Source organism: Elephas maximus, chromosome 15 (assembly GCF_024166365.1).
Source record: "Elephas maximus indicus isolate mEleMax1 chromosome 15, mEleMax1 primary haplotype, whole genome shotgun sequence".
Taxonomy (NCBI): domain Eukaryota; kingdom Metazoa; phylum Chordata; class Mammalia; order Proboscidea; family Elephantidae; genus Elephas; species Elephas maximus.
In genome coordinates, this window is record NC_064833.1 from 19,195,371 (window position 1) to 19,215,850 (window position 20,480).

At 45.8% G+C, this 20,480-nt stretch overlaps 1 protein-coding gene across 1 annotated transcript in view; it reads left to right on the forward strand.

Moving 5' to 3' along the window:
• The window catches only part of ANXA13 (annexin A13), a 64,482-nt gene extending 45,235 nt beyond the window's left edge, over positions 1-19,247 (forward strand). The window contains exons 6-12 of the mRNA XM_049853805.1: positions 2,677-2,710; positions 3,378-3,457; positions 5,124-5,192; positions 5,632-5,733; positions 11,682-11,757; positions 14,899-15,011; positions 19,128-19,247. Of these exons, the coding sequence (XP_049709762.1) occupies positions 2,677-2,710; positions 3,378-3,457; positions 5,124-5,192; positions 5,632-5,733; positions 11,682-11,757; positions 14,899-15,011; positions 19,128-19,247 (594 nt within the window). The remainder of the gene's footprint in view (positions 1-2,676; positions 2,711-3,377; positions 3,458-5,123; positions 5,193-5,631; positions 5,734-11,681; positions 11,758-14,898; positions 15,012-19,127) is intronic.
• Positions 19,248-20,480: the final 1,233 nt, after the last annotated feature.

Consider the following 20,480-nt stretch of genomic DNA (forward strand, 5'->3'; position numbering starts at 1 on the left):
ATGGCTGTCATCTAGTGCAAAGTGCAAAAAAGACTGTAACGGGCCAGGGAGGCAGGGGTGCAGAGAGGCTCCGGTGAGCACGCCAGTGGTAGCCAGCCCCTCTCTGGAGCCTTCTGCATCCATCTATCAGCAGACCGCTCCCCTTGTCCCTCCGTTTCAGGAGCTGGAAAGAACATTTGTTAAGTTCCCAGTAGAAGTGCATTCGCCTTAGGTTCTGGAAGTCACGAGGCCGAAGGGATTTGTCAAGAGTAAAGAGGGTCCACATATCATTAATATGAGACCCCTTCTCTCCTCCACAACCACCTTTCACAGCAGAATGGGAGGCCCAGTGAGGAAAATGCCAGAAAACCCTGACATTCTTGAGGCCCCCATTAAAAACCAAAGCAGCGGTTGGGGCAGGCAGTGAGGAAAGCCTGTAAAACAGAATTCTGCTGCTAAAATGATTCTTCAAGCCTCACGTGCTGCCGTCCCGGGGCAGTTCACTCCGCTCTGCTCAGCCTGCGCTGTTAGGCCACGCTTCCCAAAGTGCCACGCAATCCGGCTACAGCCCCCAAGCCCTTTCCTGAACACCCTGGGCTCCTCATCTTCCCACAAGACAATGAAAACAGGCTTCATCTCAAGGAGTTCCAGGCTGAGGTTCTGCCTCAACTGAGGATTAGCACAGACACACCAATGGGTCAGTCCAGTCCAGCAGACACTCAGCTTTCCCCACTCAATGCTCACCCTTCCTGGATGCACTGGGGCCCCGGGATTGAGGCCTCCCATGGCAGGGGGCATGTTCCACTACTAATTCAAAGGTTGGAGGTTCGAGTCCACCAAGAGGTGCCTTGGAAGAAAGGCCTGGCAATCTACTTCCAATAAATCAGCCATTGAAAACCCTATGGAGCACAGTTCTACTCTGACGCACATGGGCCACCAGGAGTTGAAGTGCATGGCAACTGGTGGTTCTTGGCAAGAAGGTTAATTGCATCATTATTTTTCTAATATTTGCCCACAGATTTTTCCCCCTTTGCTTAGTTTCTTTTGTTCCCATTTCCTAGCCTCAACCAACAAACATGGCTTTTTTTCAGTCAAATAGATCCGATAGTAAAGAGAAGAACAGGGAGAGAGCCGGCCCCAGTTAAGCAGATCCTTGTAGTAGGCAGGAAGGAGGAGAAAGGGGAGGGAGCTGGAAAAACACAAGTGGTCGTCCCCTGCTGGCCTTCCCCCTTCCTCCTACTCAGCAAAGCAAAGCAGCCAGGCTCCTGACCTTCCATAGCTCCCCACGGCCTTCTCCTCCCTGCTGCTGCCCACTGACTTTCCCTTTAACCAGCTTGCAGGCTATGCAGTGGAGAATCACCTGCTGTTATACACTGCTGGTTCAAGTGTAAACTGAGGCAGCTCCTGACATGGGCAACTTGGTATGCACCCTTGAAATGTAAAGCAGTTCATCCCAATGGTGGTTCAGTGGTAGAATTCTCAACTTCCATGCCAGAGACCTGGGTTCAGTTCCCAGCCAGTGCACGTCATGCATCCCCACCCCAGCCTGGCAGTGGAGGCTCATGTGTTGCTATGATGCTGAGCAGGTTTTAGCAGAGCTTCCAGACTAAGACAAACTAGGAAGAAAGACCTGGAGATCTACTTCTGAAAATCAGCCAGTGTAAACCCTACGGAGCACCAGGGCCAGATCGGTCACTGATCACGGGAATGGCACATGACTGGACAGCATTTTATTCCATGGTGCATGGGATTGCCACGAGCCGGAAGCCAACTCAACAGCAGCTACACCCATAACAAACAACACACCCTAGAGAGAAGCCCGAACTCCTGCAGAAGCAGGTTGCTTATTGAGAGAAGCTTTGTGGAAACAACCTAAATGTCCATCAATAGGAGGCCAGCTAAACAAACTGAGGCTTCTTGTAGGATGGAACATTTTGTATAGGTTTAAAAAACACCAGGTGACTATCTATGCACAAGCCTAGCTGGGTCTCCAAGACATATTATTGAGTGAAAAAATAAGCCAAAGGATAATATGTGCAGTATTCCACTTTTTAAGCACCTAACACATACATGGAAACCCCTGGTGGCGTAGTGGTTAAGTGCTACAGCTGCTAACCAAAGGGTCGGCAGTTTGAATCCACCAGGCGCTCCTTAGAAACTCTATGGGACAGTTCTAGTCTGTCCTATAGTGTTGCTATGAGTCAGAATCAACTCAACGGCACTGGGTTTGGTTTGATTTTGAACATATACACAAAACAATTCTATATATTTTCAGCAGTACATACATATGTATTCAAATGCAAAAAAAAAAAAAAAAAAACCTTGGGAAGGTAATACCCTGAAATTTCAACACTGGCTGCCAAGCAAGGGTTGGGGAGAAGTAGAGAGGGGGTGAGACAGGGTGGGGAGGTGGTGGAAGGAGGTGTTAGCTTAGCTGTAAAGCTTCCATTTTTAAATAAGGAGGAGGTATGCAAACGTCACCATGTAGGTTGAAATGTCTGCAAGGAGAGGGTCCCTTTACACCTCCAGGGATGTGCTCCAGGCCTAGCCCTGACCCATAGGGAAGGCCTTCTTAGGAGGAAGTAAGCAATGCAGCCTGTACCCAGAGAGGCTCCTGCCTCTTCCCTCTATATATCTCTGTGTCTCTTATCAATTTACCCACCTTGGACTATTGATTTTATTTATTACCTTCCCTAGGAAATCATCGCCATTAAAGAGGCTTACCAAAAGCGTAAGTGACCTTTTGTTCTGACTTTAGATAAAGAACGTTCATTTCCCAAAGTTTATTAGTGTGACCAGGGTAGGTGGGAAGCCCTAGTGGTGCGGTGGTTAAGAGTGTGGCTGTTAACCAAAAGATTGGCAGTTCGAATCCACCAGCTACTCCTTGGAAACCCTGTGGGGCAGTTCTTCTTTATCCTATAGGGTCCCTATGAGTCGGAATCAACTCCACTGCGGTGGGTTTTTGGTAAGGGTAGGTGGGAGGGAGAGGGAAAGGGAGACTTATTGCTTAGGAGACACTGAGCTTGTGTTAAGAATGGTGGGAAAATTGGAAAGGATAATGGTAACGGTAATGGCAGAACAACATGATAAACATAACTAATGTCACCAAGGAAATCTTGATGGTATTGTGGCTAAGAGCTATACCTGTTAACCAAAAGGCCAGCAGTTCGAATCCACCAGCTGCTCTTTGGAAACTCTGGGGCAGTTCTACTCTGTCCTATAGGGTAGCTACAAGTCCGAATTGACCTGACAGCAATGCACTTAATGTCACCAAACTGTACTTGTGAAGAATGTTGAAAAGGCAAATGATTTACCACAATGAAAAAAAGAAGGTTCATTTCACAATACTTCTAGGAAAATAAATCTACTTTCTCCCCTCCTTTTTTCTTCCTTGAAAGTATTTGACAGGAGCCTTGAGTCAGATATCAAAGGTGATACAAGTGGGAACCTAAGAAAAATTCTGCTGGCCCTGTTACAGGTAAGAGTAAAGTGGTCTCACCCACTTCATGGTCTTGGGAACCATCCTTTGGCAACATGGCACCATGATGAAAATGGCAAATGAGTGTAGACGTTTCCTTCTTTTACTAAAAACATTATTGAGGGATTATCAACCCATGTTCCTTCAGCCCAACTATTGTGAAGTTACTCTATTGGGATTTCACCTGTAATAAAAATCTGCCTGGCCATTTGCAGTTTGCAATCCCTTTTTGTTAATGGAGTAACTCATTAAACATCACCACCCCCTTTGCCAACGAGGAAATTAGGGCCTGGGGAGGGTGAGTAACTCTCCCAGGTTTACTCCGCTAAGGATTAAGAACCAGACCTTCTGACCCCAAGCAGGGCCTTTTTACAACACTACTCTGCACTTACTTCCTGGCTTCACCCTGGGTGTAGGTCTGTAAGAATGGATGCAGGAGCTCAGCCAGGAGAGCAGGACATTCAGGATTGGCCCTGCTAGGACGCCAGCCCTGAGTCTCCACCTGGACAGCATCTTCATGGGCTTTGTGTGTTTCCTCTGCTTCATTTCTCCCACTGTGGCCAAGTGGACAGCACAGAACAAAAGAATAGGCTTCAACGGCAACAGGAAGGATGCAGTAGTTTCCTACTGCTGCATAAGAAATTCCTCAAACTTAATGGTTTAAGGCAAAACCGATTTGCAGCTTTCATGGGTACAGGTCTGGGTACAAGTTAGCTGTGTTTTCACTTAGGGTGTCACTAGGATGAAATCAAGGTGTTGGCCGAGGCTGGAACTCTCGTCTGAGTCTCAGAGTCTTCTTCCAAGTTCACTGGTTATTGACATATTCATTTCCTTGTGGATGTCTGACTGAAGTCCCTGTTTTCTTGCTAGCAGTCAACCAGAGACCACTGTCAGCTCCCAGAGGCAATCTGCAGTTCCCTGCCCCCTGGCCCCCACAGGCACTTCACAACATAGATGTCTGGTTTCTTTCAGTCCAACAAGAAGCTCAACTCTCTGACTTCTTCCATCTCTTCTTTGAAGGCCTCACCTGATTAGGTCAGACCCACCCAGGATATTCTCCCCTTTGATTAATTCAACTGATTAGGGACCTTAATTACATCTGCAAAAAATCCCTTTTGCCATGTAACATAACATGATTGAAGCAGTGATATCCTAACATTTTTACAGGTCTCAACCATGCTCAAGGGGAAGACATTATACAAAGGTGTGGGTCATTGGCGAATCATCTTAGAATTCTGCCTACACTAAGGACTTGGATGAGCCAGCAGGAGAGCTTTTCATGGCTGACTCAGAGTTCTTCTGCACTGGGAGCCTGGGTGAAGAAATTGATATTTTGAAGGGAAGATTCATTGCTTTCCGATGGCCTTACTCTAGGAGACACTATCAGTTCCTTTCAGCCTGCTCAGGGGCTAATGGGGTTTGCAAATAACCCTCCTTTCTACCAAAAACAGAAAAAGAAAAAAAAAAAGTTGCCATGGAAGCTGCCTCTGTTTATCAGTCGTGCCCAACAGATGGCAGCAAAGAGCAGGCATTGGCTTTGCCAGGCTGAATTGAACTTCATATGGGCAGCCCCCCTGAAGCTTCCCCAGCCTTCCACAACTTTCTCTATTTGTCTTCTGTGGTCAGGCAGCAACTCGAGTTAATAACAATGTGTCGATTTTTCTAGGCTAGCCGTGATGAAGGTGATAACATCGACAAAGACCTAGCTGGCCAGGATGCCAAAGACCTGTATGATGTAAGTGCGGGGGTGTGCCAGCCTCAGCAAGTACTTATTATTGTTACTGTTATTTCATTAGCATCATTTTCAACAAGTTTCTCTTTATTTCATGCTGTTTGGAGTTACTTGGGAAGTAAGTTTTATCTTTAAGAACTGAAGATATGCTTAGTTCTTTAAAATACTTTTCATACACATAGTCCATTACCCTAAAAGAATTGCTCCTACTCTTATACTCTGAGGTTAAGCCCCTCAGATCCATTTTGGAACGTGGGAAGATATAATATAAATAAATAGGTATGTTTGTGGGTGAGAAGCTTCAAGCGCCTAACCCATTGATCTGACGTCTATTTAGTACATATTTTAATGGCTTCCTGTGAGGCATGATGGGAAATACAGCACTGTATATTCAGTCCGTTCGCAAAAGGTTTTTTCAAAATGCTCGCATTTGGTCCTCGAGGCAGGGGAAGGCCGCTGGGGCACTGAAGAGCTTGCCTTCAATGAAGTCCTAGCCAGGAGGAGCCTCAACCAGTTACAAGCCACCTTCCAAGCCTATCAAATTGTAAGTAATAAAGGACTGGAGCAGCAGAGCACACACTGAAACTGGTCTCTAGCTACTTCCAAAAGGAGCCAAGATCAGTGATATGGGAAGTGGGGGGCTTCTTTACCACAGTGGTTCTCAATCGAGGGCGACTTTGCCCCCCAAGGGATGTTTGATCATGTCAGGAGACATTTTTTTATTACCTCAACTTGAGGGGGAACGATGCTGGCATCTTGTGGGTAGAGGCCAGGAATGCTGCTAAACACCCTACGATACACAGGACAGCCCCCACAACAAAGAATTATCCATCCAAAATGTCAGTAGTGCTGAGACCGCTCCCCAAAACAAAGACTAGTGCCACTGAGGTTGAGGAACCCTGCTTTACAGTACAGACTGGGGAGACACGAGTGTCGTGTAGAGGAGCAGAGCCCTTGGAGTCAAAGGATCCAGGTTCAAGTCCTGGTTCTACCACTGGCCAGGGATGCAGCCTCTCCATGCCTTAGTTTCCCCGTTTGTAAAACAGGGACCATGATCATCATCATCATACACTCCTGGGGTCATAGTAAGAGTTAAAATAACTGTAAAAGGCTGAACAGTATCTGGCGTGTGGTAAACAACAAATATTTGCGATGGTTATTATTCCAATTTACAGTTGGGCAAACAGTGCCCACCACCCTCAAGACAGGTGGGATATACCTCAGAGATCCACTCCTGGAAGGATATGTATACATCATTATTGTTATTTTTAGTCTAATGTTTTTAAGCCAACTAGGTGAGTTAGCTATTAGAAAGCACTTTGTGGCCAGCCCTTCCATGAAAAGCAGTTTTTAGTTTCAAGAAGCCTTTTATGGAGTATCAGATTTTTGGTTTTTTTCATCTCCTATTTTGGCACAGTAGTTAACAGCTATGGCAGCTAACCAAAAGGTCGGCAGTTCAAATCCACCAGCCGCTCTTTGGAAACTACGGGGTAGTTCTACTCTGTCATATAGGGTCACTATGAGTTGGAATTGACTCCACAGCAATGGGTTTGGTTTTTTTTTTTTTTTTTTTGTAGAGTGCTTTTAAGGATTGGAAGCACTTCTAGGTCTTGTATCTCATTTTATCTTCACAACAATGCCGTAACCACATAGGAGGATAAACAGCTATTATTATGCAGAACTGCACAAGGAAAGTCTGTGATGAGTGAGAAGCCAGCTGTAACTTATCAGGACCACACAGCAAGTCAGTAGCAGAAACTGGATGAGGACTTCAAGATCCCCCAGCCTGAGCTCCTACCTCACTGGAGCTGGCCGCTCCTCACTCGAAATAGCGTTCCCTCTGAGTTGCCAGCAGATGAAAAGACAATAAAGCTTTGGAATTTTATCATGACTGTATATAAGCCTTGAAGGCCCTGCACTTTCAAATCATGCCCAGAGTCATGATCAAAGGCAGCTGACCCCACACTCTCCTCCCGCCCCCACCCCACCATGCCTGAAGCTGTGGAGCTTCTGAGCTGGAGGCCTGCTCCACGACCAGGTCCTTTTCCCACGTGACTGGGGCCACGGCTGGAATTTGGAGTTTTGGGGGATGGCTGTCATTGGTGATCACTATTGAAGCACACATATATGTGAGTAGGCGTGTGTGTGTTTTCTAGGTCAATAGTTCTCAAAGTTAATCCCCCAAAGCAGCATCACAGCACCACCTGAGAACGTGTTAGAAGTGCAAAATTCTCAGCTTCCCCGTAGACCTATGGGATCAGATTCCATGGGGTTGGGGTCCTGCTATTTGTGTTTTAGGCCTCCTGGGTGGCACAAGGAAACCCTGGTGGCGCAGTGGTTAAGTGCTATGGGTGCTAACCAAGGGGTCGGCAGTTTGAATCCACCAGGTGCTCCTTGGAAACTCTATGGGGCAGTTCTACTCTGTCCTGTAGGGTCACTATGAGTCACAATCAACTCGACGGCACTAGGTTTGGTTTGGGTTTGGGTTTGGGTGGCACAAATAGTTAAGCACTTGGCTACTAACCAAAAGGTTAGTGGTTCAAGACCACCCAGAGTGCCTTGGAAGAATGGCCTGGTGATCTACTTCCAAAAGATCACAGCCATTGAAAACTCTGTAGAGCACAGTTCTACTCTGCAACACATGGGGTCGCCATGAGTCAGAATCGGCTCGACGGCAACTGTTTTTTTCTGGTTTATCTGTGTTTTAACAAGCCTTCCAGGTGATTCTGATACATGTGAAAGTTTAAGTGAGCCCTAGGCTATTAGCTATATGACCTTGGATAAGTTATTAAGGGCTCTGTGCCTCGGTTTCCCCACCAGCAAAACAAGGATGATAATAGTATCTACTTCATAGCATCAGGAAAAAAAGAAAAAAAAATTTTTTTTTTCATAGCATCATAACAAGGATTGAATGAATTAACGGATGTAAAACACTTAGGCACTACCTGGCATGCAGTAGGCGCTCGGTAAGCATTAAATCAAAACTAAACCCATTGCCGCCAAGTCGATTCCAACTCATGGCAACCCGACAGGGCAGAGTAGAGCTGCCCCATAGGGTTTCCAAGGAGCAGCTGGTGGATTCAAACTGCTGACCTCGTGGTTAGCAGCTGGGCTCTTAACCACTGCACCACGAGGGCTCTGTAAGCCTTAGCTGTTATTATTAGAATTTCCCTATGTGAACCAACAGTGTCAACAATCGAAGCTAAAGCCCAGATGGACAAGGTCATCTATCGATTTGATTGTTCTTTACATGAAACCAGCCCTAAAGTATTACCTATTCATCTGTTCCGAACAGCTTGCTCTAAGGTGGTTCATCTTGCTCTTCATCATTGATTTCAGAGCTCATCCTGCTTTAGGGGCCCCGGTTCTATCAGTTTCCTGAGGCTCTCTGGCTAAAAGCACTAAAATCCTAGCATGAGAGCACTGCAGTATATTATGTGACATAGGCTGTCCTGGCATGGGGTCAAATTTGAATTTTTGGCCCAAAACTCAGGCTTTTGCCTTTTGTTTGCCCTCCTGACCTGAGTCTTAACTACTGACACTCTCAGCCATCCCAGCCCAGGCAATAGATCTCTCCCAAATCCACTGCTTCATGTAAGATTATTACACTCCTAAATTTTACCAAATATGAAAGTACACAAGTCACCCTTGTAAAGCCAAAGTAAGTTCCCAAAACAGGGGTCAACATAAATCATAGGTACACATACCCAGAGCCCAGCCTCGCCCTGACCCATCGCCCTCCTCGCTGCTTCTCCCCACCACCTTTGTGTGTCCTAAGCCCATTCCAGAGCTTCCACCCCTTGACTGCTGTTGGCAAAGCCAGACAGTGTAAGGCTCTGCTGCGGGCATGCTGCCAATTTGGAAGAATCCATTTCAAAAGAAAGAAATGTCTCCGGTGTTCTTCTAATAGCCTCCGTTGTGTTGTTGCCAGTTGCTGTAAAGCAGATTTCAACTCATGGCGACCCCATGTGTGTCAGAGTAGGGTGCTCCATAGGGTTTTCAACAGCTGATTTTTCAGAAGTAGGTCACCAGGACTTTCTTCTGAGGTACCTCGGGGTAGACTCGACCCTCCAACCTTTAGGTTAGCAACCAAGCACGGTAACCATTTATACCTCTCTATAAAAAATAAAACAAACCCATTGCCGTCGAGTTGATTCCAACTCATAGTTACCCTACAGGCAGCTTAGAACTGCTCCATAGTGTTTCCAAGGAGTGGCCAGTGGATTCGAACTGCCAACCTTTTGGTTAGCAGCCGAGCTCTTAACCACTGCGCCACCAGGGATCCAACCTCCCTAGGCATTGCAATCTGTTTAGCTTTGGAGGCGTGTTTGGAACCTACCCTGGCAATGTGCTTTTGTACTGAGATCAGAAAATCTGGTTCTGTCCAAAGAACACCCTAAGAATTAATTGTTCTAGTAACTGAAGTGAAAAGCCTACCACTCTCCTCAGATGAGAGAAGAGAGATGAGAGCCATGATAGCTCCGGCCAGTCAATTGTTTCCAAATTGTGCTCTCTGTGGCCCCTGGAGGTGCCTTGGTAACTACCAGGAGGGTGATGGGGGCAGAAGGTAGGCAGAGAAGAAGGGCAATACCCTCTGTTGCCAAACTCCAGCAAGCACAGGTCATGTTGGATTGTGTCAATAGTGCCCCCAGTGTTGTGCAAAGAGGAGGCCCTGAGAGGGCAGAGACATGGCATTAATGCCCAGGGTTCGGATTTGGAGCTCATCCCCTGCCTCTCAGACAGCTCTGCTTTTGTGCCTTTACCTGTTTTGTAGGCTGAGATGCCACAAAAAAAAGAAAGAAAGAAAAGAAAAACATTGGCCCAGCGTTAACAATAGAAACAGAAAGTAGCTCAATAGAGGGTCTTTAGTAAACGCAGACTCGTGTGAACGAGATGTCCTCTTGAAACAGAATCTCAGTCTACAGAACAAGAACCCTGTTTATGGGAAAGTAATACCAGTCCCTCCTGAAATCCTAACTCCCCACCTCAAACCCAAGAAAGGCTGGGGGCAGCTAAGGATTGAAAGCCGCCCCCCTTACAAGCCCCTTCAAATCTAGGCCCCCTGACCACACACCTAGGTCTCTAGCTATTACTAGGAGGTCAAGTTTCATTAGTCTGGACCCTTCTCCCCCGACCCCACATATATTGTGCTTGCATTGCAAAGAATATTTTGTCTGTGTGTTTTCAAAATAAACCACATATACTCCTCTGATTTGTACACAAAGGCTCCAGTTATTTATAGAATCCATTGTGTCATCTCCTCAAAAGGTAATTTCTAAGAAAGAAGTTTCAGTATTTCTGTTGTTTCATTACATTTCCCCAGACCCAGCGAACAGCTCTCCTTCCTCTTTATTTGTCTGCCCTGAGGTCGTCGCAGGCAGTATTTGTGTTAAGCACAGTCACAATTTACTCTGAACTTCAGCTTCTGTAAATATTTGGAAAGAAACCTAATGTGTAATGCCATACAGAACAATACATGAGCCAGTGGGGAATATATGATCATCTGGAATCACCCCAGAGTGGAGAAAAGTAGCGTTTTGACATGCTCAGGCTCCCAGCTCCCAGCCCAGGTTCCCCCACTTTATCAGGGAAAGACAGAGGAAAGCTACACCATTGCTTCATCACTAACTTCACAGCCTCCACTTATCTCGCCCCCACTGTACGTGGCTGAGTCCCCCAGTCCCAGGACAAAGGACACAAGAGAGGGGTGGGTAAGATTATTGTAATCACCAGTTGCCATCAAGTCGTCTTTGACTCGTGGTGACCCCATGTGTGTCAGAGTAGAACTCCATAGAGTTTTCAATGGCTGATTTTTTAGATTGTCAGGACTTTCTTCTGAGGTGCCTCTGGGTGGCTTCAAACTGCCAACCTTTTGATTAGAAGCTGATCGCTTAGCCATTTGCACTGCCCAAAGGTTCTTATTATAACCACAGCCTCCTAAAAAATTGGAACTGAGAGTGATGAAAAACACTTAGAAAACTAACCAAAAAACTCATTGCCATCGAGTCAATTCCGACTCATAATGACACTATAGGACACAGTAGAACTGCCCTGTAGGGTTTCCAAGGAGCAGCTCGTGGATTTGAATTGCTTACCTATTAATGAGCAGTCGAATGCTTAACCACTGCGCCACCAGGGCTCCTGGGAAACTAAAGTGCTATATAAATTTAAAGAATTATCATTATGGTATCTATTTGTTGTTCTTCAACTCCCCAATTTTACAGATGAGGACATTGAGGTTGAGACAGTGGCATTGACTAGGGTCAAGTCCACTAGGGGTCAAATCTGGACCAGCTCCTCAGTGACGAGAGCCCCCTTTCTAATGGGTAGCAACCACACCGTCCCTACAAGGTACTAGGCAGTATAAGAGTTCCCTATAGCCACATGACTAAGTCAGGAAGAATTAGGGGCTTTCTGTAGAGGAACAATCTTAAGAGCACCAAGGTCAAAAGCAAAACCTGGATTAATAGTTGAACTTTGTTTGTCTTCTAGCTCATTGGCAAAGACATCGAAGAGGCTATTGAAGAAGAAACTTCAGGGAATCTGAAGAAAGCCTATTTAACTATTGGTAAAGTAAACAGAAGACAGTCCCTGTCTTGGGTTGGGCTCCCTAGCAGCAAACTCAGAGACAGTGGTTCGTGTGCAGGAAGTTTTAAAGGAGTGGTTTTTGGACCAACACCTCTAAGCGGCACTGGGCAAGGGAGAGGATGAATGCAGTTGTGACAGAGGCTGTATGGGCTCCACAGGAACTCGGAAGATGGGGTGTCCAATGTGGAGCCAAGGGGACACCCACACCTACATCAACCAGTCACTGGCCACTGGCTGCACCCAGGAAACATTTGTAACCTTGGGCGAGGTAGCTCCCTCCTGTAGGGGGTAATCCCTGGGAAGAGCCTCAGTGGTGAAAAGTCAGCTGGTGACACCTGGGGAGAGGCATCTGGGCGGTGTACCGTAGGATCCACTACAGTCCCACTAAGACCATGGGTCTCTGGGAGCATCTGTCAACAGCCTGGGACCATTGTCTAGTCTCAGCCAGCGGCATGAGATTCATATGACACGCACACCCCAAAATACCCAAGCTCAGGGTCCATGAACAAGATTATTTATATGCCTGATGGCTCGAGGGTTTCCTTTTCCGTTTGGTTCTTTCAACACCTGGCAAGAATGAGGTCTGTTTAAAAAGAAAGGGAAGGAAGACCAGATCTTGACCGTGCCAAGCAAATGCCAGGACCTTCTCTCCAGGTTTTGCCTACAGACAGGAAATAGCAGAGAGATGGCCACGGGGCTGTGCCTGGCAGGCTCATTTTCTTCTTTTTGCAAGCCCTGGAATAAAAAGGCATTGTCCATTGTCCACGCTCCTGCGGCGAGGAGTCCAGGGCACTGTCCCAGATGGCACAAGAAATGGAGAGGTGTATCCCCAGAAGAAGAGAAAGAACTGAAAAAGCAGCCTTGGAAGTCAAAAAATGTGCTTCAGTTGCCCAACTATTTTTGCGGGGGAGGGGGAGACAATGTCAGGAATTGATTTTTTTCATCTATCCTTACTTTGAGTTCAGATGCACAGGACCTCTGCCGTGACATACAGAGGCCTGAACACCCCTAGTGTGACCCCTGACCCACACTGTAAACGCAAGAGCCCTTAAATGGACAACCGTCCTTAGGACTCAAAGGAAGAGTCTTGATTAGATGGGGGGGGTGGCATCTGCTCATGGCCTGACTCTGAGGCTCCAACCCTGTTCTGTACTTGCCATGGTAGAGGAGAAGACGCCAGAATGCCGTCGGAAGATGGTGATAAAACCACTCACTTATTTAACGTTTACTCAGCACCTGTCTGGACCCAGGTAGTGTAGTGGTTAAGTGCTACGGCTGCTAACCAAAAGGCCAGCAGTTCAAATCCACCAGGCGCTCCTTGGAAACTCTATGGGGCAGTTCTACTCTGTCCTATAGGATCGCTATGAGTTGGAATTGACTCAATGGCAACAGGCTTGGATTTTGTTTTTTTTGTCTGGACCCAGGGGTTGTGCTAGGTGTGGGGATCACAAGCAAATAAGACCCAATTCTTGTTCTCAAGAAACTTCAAGTTCATGGCAGATACACACCAATCAATTGGTTACCGGTGTTGCTAGCTGCCATCTAGTTGCCCCCTAGCTCATGGCAACCCCGTATGCAACGGGAGCAGGACTGGACTGTTGGAGCAACAGGATTTTCATCAGTTGATTTTTTGGAAACAGAGCACCAGGACTTTTTTCCAAGGCACCTCTGGGTTGACTTGAACCTCCAACCTTTCGGTTAGCAGTCGATTGCATTCACTGTTTGCACCACCCAGGGACTCCCTGGGGATCACAGTGAGTCTCAAATACGCTACTCCCCAAATGCATGGATCCCCCTACCCCATAGAGCGGCTTCTGGATTGTTCTCTCAGGCTAAAGAGCTCATACACTTGGGTCTAGGAGATGCTCCTCTCCCCTGCTTATGAGGATCAATCATATACGCAATTACCCAGGAAACAAGGGTCTCCATCAAAGGATATATTAAGGATGCACGCTCCACACTAATGCTGAATTCATTGCTTATGAGTAATCACCAACATCGAATCATTTTAAGAGTTCTAGAGAATTATCCACAACCTAAAGAGTAAATGATGTTTCCCCCAGAGTTAGTCATGATGGCCCAATATGAGCCTGGGTGGAGGGGCAGAGGGATAATCACTTCTCCCCAGGAGCAGAGATGGTTCCTATCACCTGGATGATGAGTGGAAACTATGCTTCATTAATCTGTGGATTCAGTTGGCCAGCAAAGGGGCAGGAGGAGGGGCAGGGAGGGCAGAAAAGAGCAAATACCGGCATCATATAGGAAGCTGATCTGCAGGAAAAAATAATAACAAACCAGTTGCTATTGAATTGATTCCAACTCATGGCGACCCCATGTGTGTCAGAATAGAATGACGCTCCGGAAGGTTTTCAATGACTGTGATCTTTTGGAAGTAGATCTCCAGGCCTTTCTTCTGAGCACCTCTGTGTGGATTTGAACCACCAACCTTTCAGTTAGCAGTCAAGCACTTAAGCATTTGAATCACCCAGGGACTCACAATCAGTAGAAAGGATTGAACATTTCCTCAGGCCCACATCCCAAACTAGGAAGATTGTGGGGAACATGGAAAAGATTCAGAGATGAGGCTCAGAAAACAAACCCAATGAGGAAAAACAAAGGATAGCCAGGTTGTTTAGCACAGGAAAACCGGCCACAGTTCAACTGAGTAAATCTTCAAGGCTATGAAGTTTTATTACAGTAAAGTTGCCGGCCAGCCAAATCTGTGTTTCCACTCAGAACCCAACTCCAGCATCGGAGATATACTTAGATACTAGAAGGTTTTTCTGCTGGTGGGAATCATGAACTTGTAGGGAGAGTCTGAGGCTGGCCACAGCTCTTGTCCTCCAGAGGGTCTTCAAGACTAAGATAGGGTCTTACTTGTTTACAGTAGTTTTGACTGGGCTCTGGTTAAAGAGCTCTGGTGCCCTGACCCGGGAGAATCTTCCAGACCCCATTACACAACAGCATGAAGTTGGCTCATTTCAAACATTTGCCTCACAATTAAGTCAGCTCCAGGGGCAGCTAGGTGACACTTGGACCCAGCTTTGTTCCTTCTGAGGGTCTCCATGTTATTCAACAAAACAGAAAAGCCTTGTGTTCTCTTTTCCCTCTGCCTGCCAAGTGAGGTGTGCCCGGGACCGTGAGGGCTACTTCGCTGAGTGTCTGTACAAGTCCATGGAAGGTACGGGCACTGATGAGGAGACGCTAATCCGGATCATCTTGACGAGGGCTGAGGTAAGATGCACCAAACTCCCGAACGGTGGGATGGAGCTCCTCTTTCCTCCACTTCTGGTATCATCAACAAATAGTTTTTATTAAGGGCCTATTTACAGAGAAAGTAAAACAGAGATGGTCCTTGCCTTCCCAGAGTTTGTAGAAGACATTGTGCTAGACTTCAATCTGTTTCTTTTTACAAAAATACAATCATGGTAATTGTTTCTGTTTTTGTCATCTGGGGCTCCAGAGCTCAAGGCGGCGTGCAGAGGGGATCTGGTGGAGCTGTTGTGTTCGGCTCCATTTTAAGGAAGACAAAACAGAGACGCTAATAGGTTGGCTACTGACAAAGTCACCCAGCAGCAGAGACAGTGAGACTCCTGAGCTAGGCTTTTACTTCATTGAACACACTGCAGAAGCACAATTTTATACAAGAAACACATCAATATAAAACTCGTTGCCATCAAGTTGATTCCAACTCATAGCGACTCTATATGACAGAGTAGAACTGTCCCATAGGGTTTCCAAGGAGTGACTGGTGGATTCGAACTGCCAATCTTTTGCTAAGCAGCCAAGCTCTTAACCACTGCACCAAAAGAGGTTGAGAAACACTGTCTGTACATCAGTATATCTAGAATACAGTGTTTCTCTATCTCTTTTTCATGTTCGTCTCCCCCTAAGGACCCTTTTTAGAATTTTTCCTAATTGCCTCCTGCCAAGAAATTTTATCACCACAGATATACCATATATCTGTTTATGTATTCTATGTATATCTGTGCTTTTTATGTGTCTTGGAGCCTTGGTGGTGCTGTGATTAAGCACTTGGCTGCTAACTGAAAGGTCAGTGATTTGAATCCACCAGCCACTCTGCAAGAGAAAGATGTGGCAGTCTGCTTCCATAAAGATTTACAGCCTTGGAAACCCTATGGGGCAGTTCTACCATGTCCTATAGGGTAGCTATGAGTCGGAATGGACTCAATGGCAACGGGGTATGTGTCTTAGTTACCTAGTGCTGCCATGCAAAAAATACTACAAGTGAGTGGCTTCAAAGAACAGAAACTTATTTTTTCACAGTTCTGGAGGCTAAAAGTCCAAATCAGGCTGTTGGCCATATCAATTCTTTCTGTGCACGTCTCTTCTAGTTTCTGGTATCGGTCAGCAATCCTTGGCATTCCTGGGATTAGAGATGACATTGATTTGAATTTTGTTGATTGGCACTAATATCCTTGCTGATAAGGGTACAAAAGAAAAATGCTTCCTTAATTCCATCATCTGTCTCCCCGCAGTGTGTCTCTGTGTCTATTCTGCTCTTTTTATAACTCAGAAGTGATTAGGTTTAGGACCCACCTGGTGGCACCGTGGTTAAGAGCTTGGCTGTTAACTAAAAGGTCAGCAGTTTGAATCTACCAGCTGCTCCTTGGAAACCCTATGGGGCAGTTCTGCTCTGTCTTATAGGGTCACTATGAGTCACTGTCAACTCGATGGCAACGAGTTTGGGTTTTTTGGGGTTTGCTCTGGTATGACCTCATTAGCATAGTATCAGAAACGCCCTATTTCCAAACAGGATCACATCCACAGATATAGGAGCCAGGGCTTCAATATGTATCTTGGGGGTATACAATTCAATCTGTAACAATGCATAAAAAAGATTAAGAGTTTTCTGCCCTCCAAGACCCAATTTTTGCCTCCTGGCAACAATATCATCCCCGTTGAGAATGCATGAGTATAATAAGAGGAAGGGGCAGGGAGATGAGTAGCCAGACGCTTGGCAGCAGCTGTCAAGGTTTACAGCTAGTGCTTTGGAATATGTAAAGCCACAGGGTTATAAAATAAGGGGTGAATGGCCTTTTGTTGCAGTCAGGAAGCCTTGGAGAACAAAGGAGAACTAGCACTTGAAGACCACAGACATCTTCCCTCCAAAAACTGTCAAAAGGATAAAGATACCAACGCAAATTGCGATCCACAGCTTTTTGACAAATAAGACTTAACATCTGACACTGTTTTTAAATATAACTCAGCAAGAAGAGAGTTCTTTGGTTTTTATTTCTATTCCTGGAATTTCTCCTCCCCTTTCCTTCTTCTTCTACTACTCATCTTTTTCTTTCTCTCTTAAAGCCCCTCTTTCCCTTTGCCAGTCTCTCTGCTAATCTCCTGCAGCTTCTCTTTCTCTCCTCCCTGTCTCTGGACCTGTCTCTTTCCCTCCACTCTCCAGGTCATGGCCTCTCTGCTGTCTCTTAGCAACTCAACCCACAGCCAAACTCATGAGAAGTCTTGAGGGACCCAAAGGAGACAGGTTGGCAGCAGAGCAAACCAAGCATTCCAAAAGATCTCCAGGGAGATTGGATCGATCTGAAGGGCACTTCGGGATTTCACGTTCACGCCAACGTGGGCCATGGGGTGTTTTATTCCAAGACACTCTGACCCATCTCAATATTGACCAAGGCCTTGGGTCATCTCCAGATTGGGACCATTTCCTCAGTAGGCTTCAGGCCCAGCCAGATATAGCAGTCGCTATCGAGTCAACTCCAACTCATAGTGACCCCATATGTGTCAGAGTAGAACTGTGCTCCACAGGGTTTTCAATGGCTGGCTTTTCAGAAGCAGATCACCAGACCTTTCTTCCAAGGCCCCTCTGGGTGGACTCAAACCTCTAACCTTTTGGTTTGCAGCCAAGCCTATTAAGTGTTTCCACTGCCCAGGGACCCCCAGCCAGATATAGTTTGGCCAATTCTCCTAAGCTCCTAAAGCCACAGGGTACTAGAATAGTCCCTGCACTGACCCCATCTTCCTGCCTCTCCCCTGGCCCCGGGGCAAGAAGCCAGGCAGGTACAAGCCAGGAGAGAGGAGGGACTTAGACCACTGGCTGCCTGTGGCTTCTGTCCTTCTGATCACCATCTACCTAGGACAATCCCCCATTCTTCTGCCTTCTCCTGTTCTCATCTTCCCTCTCTCAGTTCAGCCCTCTAATTGGGACAGGAGAGAAAGAAAAGAACCAGACACCTGAGCCACAGTTTCTGGGTCTAGAGTGCAAGGTAGAATCTAAACCAAAAACATTCCTGCTTAAAGACAGCTCTGTGCTTCTTTAGTGAGACTTCCTATGTTCTCTCTGGGACTATAGGCTCCCTGGGTAGTGTAAACGGTTATTCAAGTCCAGGTCACCATGCACCAGAATCGACTCAACAGCAGCTGGTATGCTTGCCATCTGGAACTATACCTTTCCTGGTGTAAGAGTGACTCCCTTACTAGGTTCTAATATTCTTTAAGGTAGAGTAATCTTCTTATTTGTTTTCCTTCTGAGTCCTCACTCCATCTCCAGAGCCAAGCTTCCACTGAATTAAATTCAACATAAGCCCTCCAAATTGACGTTGATTGGAATTTTGTTGATTGGCACTAATATCCTTGCTGATCTGGGTACAAGAAAAAAATGCTTAATTGCAAATCCCTGTGTTGACAACTTTCTTAACCTTACACCAAGGGTCAACAAACTGCAGCCTGCAGGTAAAATCTGGCCCACCACCTGTCCTTGTACAGCCCTGCTATCTAAGAAAGGACTCATTTTTAAATGCTGTTGTTGCTAGTTACTATCGAGTCAATTTTGATTCATGGCAACCCCATGTGTGCAGAATAGAGCTAATCCATAGGATTTTTAAGGCTCTGACCTTTCAGAAGCAGATTGCCAGGCCTGTCTTCCGAGGTGCCTCTGGGTGAGTTCGAACTGCCAACTGGCTGGGTTTGGCTAGTAGTCAAGTGCTTTTAACCATTTGTACTACCCCGGGACTTCTCATTTTCAAATAGTTGGGGGAAAAACTCAAAAAAAGAATAATATTTCACAACATGTAAAACCTATATGAAATTCAAGTTTCAGTGTCCACATATAAAGTTTTACCGGAACACACACACATGCACACACGCACGCACGCACGCACACACGCATAGACGGCTCTGTGGCCTTTGGAGACCTGAACTTGGCTTTCCCTTCCTCATCTGCAAAACAGGAATAACAATTGCTCCTGCTTCAAAGGACTGTTTTGAGGTATAAATGAGCAAATGAGTATCAAGTTCTTTGAACAATGTCTTCTGTCAATGGTGAGCATTCCATAAATATTGTCCTCCTCGCTGCTGTTCTCTCTCCTACAGGTTGACCTTCAGGGGATAAAAGCAAAGTTCCAAGAGAAGTACCAGAAGTCTCTGTCTGACATGGTTCGCTCTGACACCTCCGGGGACTTCCAGAAACTTCTGGTGGCCCTCTTGCACTGAGCCAAGCCAGAGAAATGGGAGAACAGCGAGGAACCTCCTTTTGTCAAAAGCACTTCCCATACCAGACTTGCAAGCGGAACTCCAAGACCAAAACCCCTCAAGATTCCTGGTTTATATTCTTGCCAGTTTAATCAGTGCAGTCAGACCAAGCTGTTTAGGTTAAGAACAGCATCCTCAAGAAGCTTAGGAAGTATCTAGTATCTTAGCAAGTGTCTCACTGGCTTAGCAAGTATCTGGGCTGTCCCTTCCCTTTCCTTTAGGGTGGTAACTGCATATTTTCTAACACAAATGAAGCACAAATGAGATCAGAAGTTGATGGGAAAAAAAACAAACAAACATGCATTTGTCATCAAATTTTTAGAATATGCATCTCACAGGAGTGTGTATGTTCTAGATGGAGACTGAATGGTTAAGTCACAGGAAAGACAAATAAACCAATTCATTAATTTTCCTTCGGTGTGTTCAACGTCAAAGCCTAAATGTTAATTAAAGTCGTGGATTATGCCCCCCATCAGCTGCTTTTCTAAAGACTAGGTTGATTCGTTTTGACTCTTGGACTGGAAATATATGACTTGTGAAATTCAAACCTACTTGGGAAATGCAGTTAAATTTTTAGTAATCGTCAAGGACAGTAATCAAGGCTGACCACAAGGAAACTATTGGCTTGTCTATGTGAAATATAACTAGTGAGAATAGTCACTCATCTGCTACCTGGTTTAGTTTTTCTTGCTTCTCTAGACATCTGACCCACTTGAGTCTTCCATCAGATTTCCCAAATACAATTAGGCAGAGCACAATGCCAAGAGAATCAAAGTCAACAATCTGACTCTCAAGTGGATTGGTTCCACACCAATCAAATCTGTTCCAAGATGTTTGTCTCATAGCCACGTGTTGCTAGACGTACAGGGGTCAGCCGAGAGAACGTGGATACTTTGGTCCAATGATTATTGTTATTGTTCATTGAATGCTTATGTGTGCCTGGCACTGCTAAGTAGCATAACTTCATATTTAACCCTCCCAACAACTCTGTGAGGTTAATCTTACTCTCGTTTAGTAGTTGAAGAAACGGAGACATTAAGTAAGACAGCTAAATTCATTTGGAAGTGATAAAACTGGGATTTGAAACAAGGACTGGAAAAAAATAACTCAAAATACATGGTAATGGGGTTGCCATGAGTCAGAATCGACTTGATGGTAACAGGTTTGGCTTTGGGGTCTGTATTCTTTCACCTG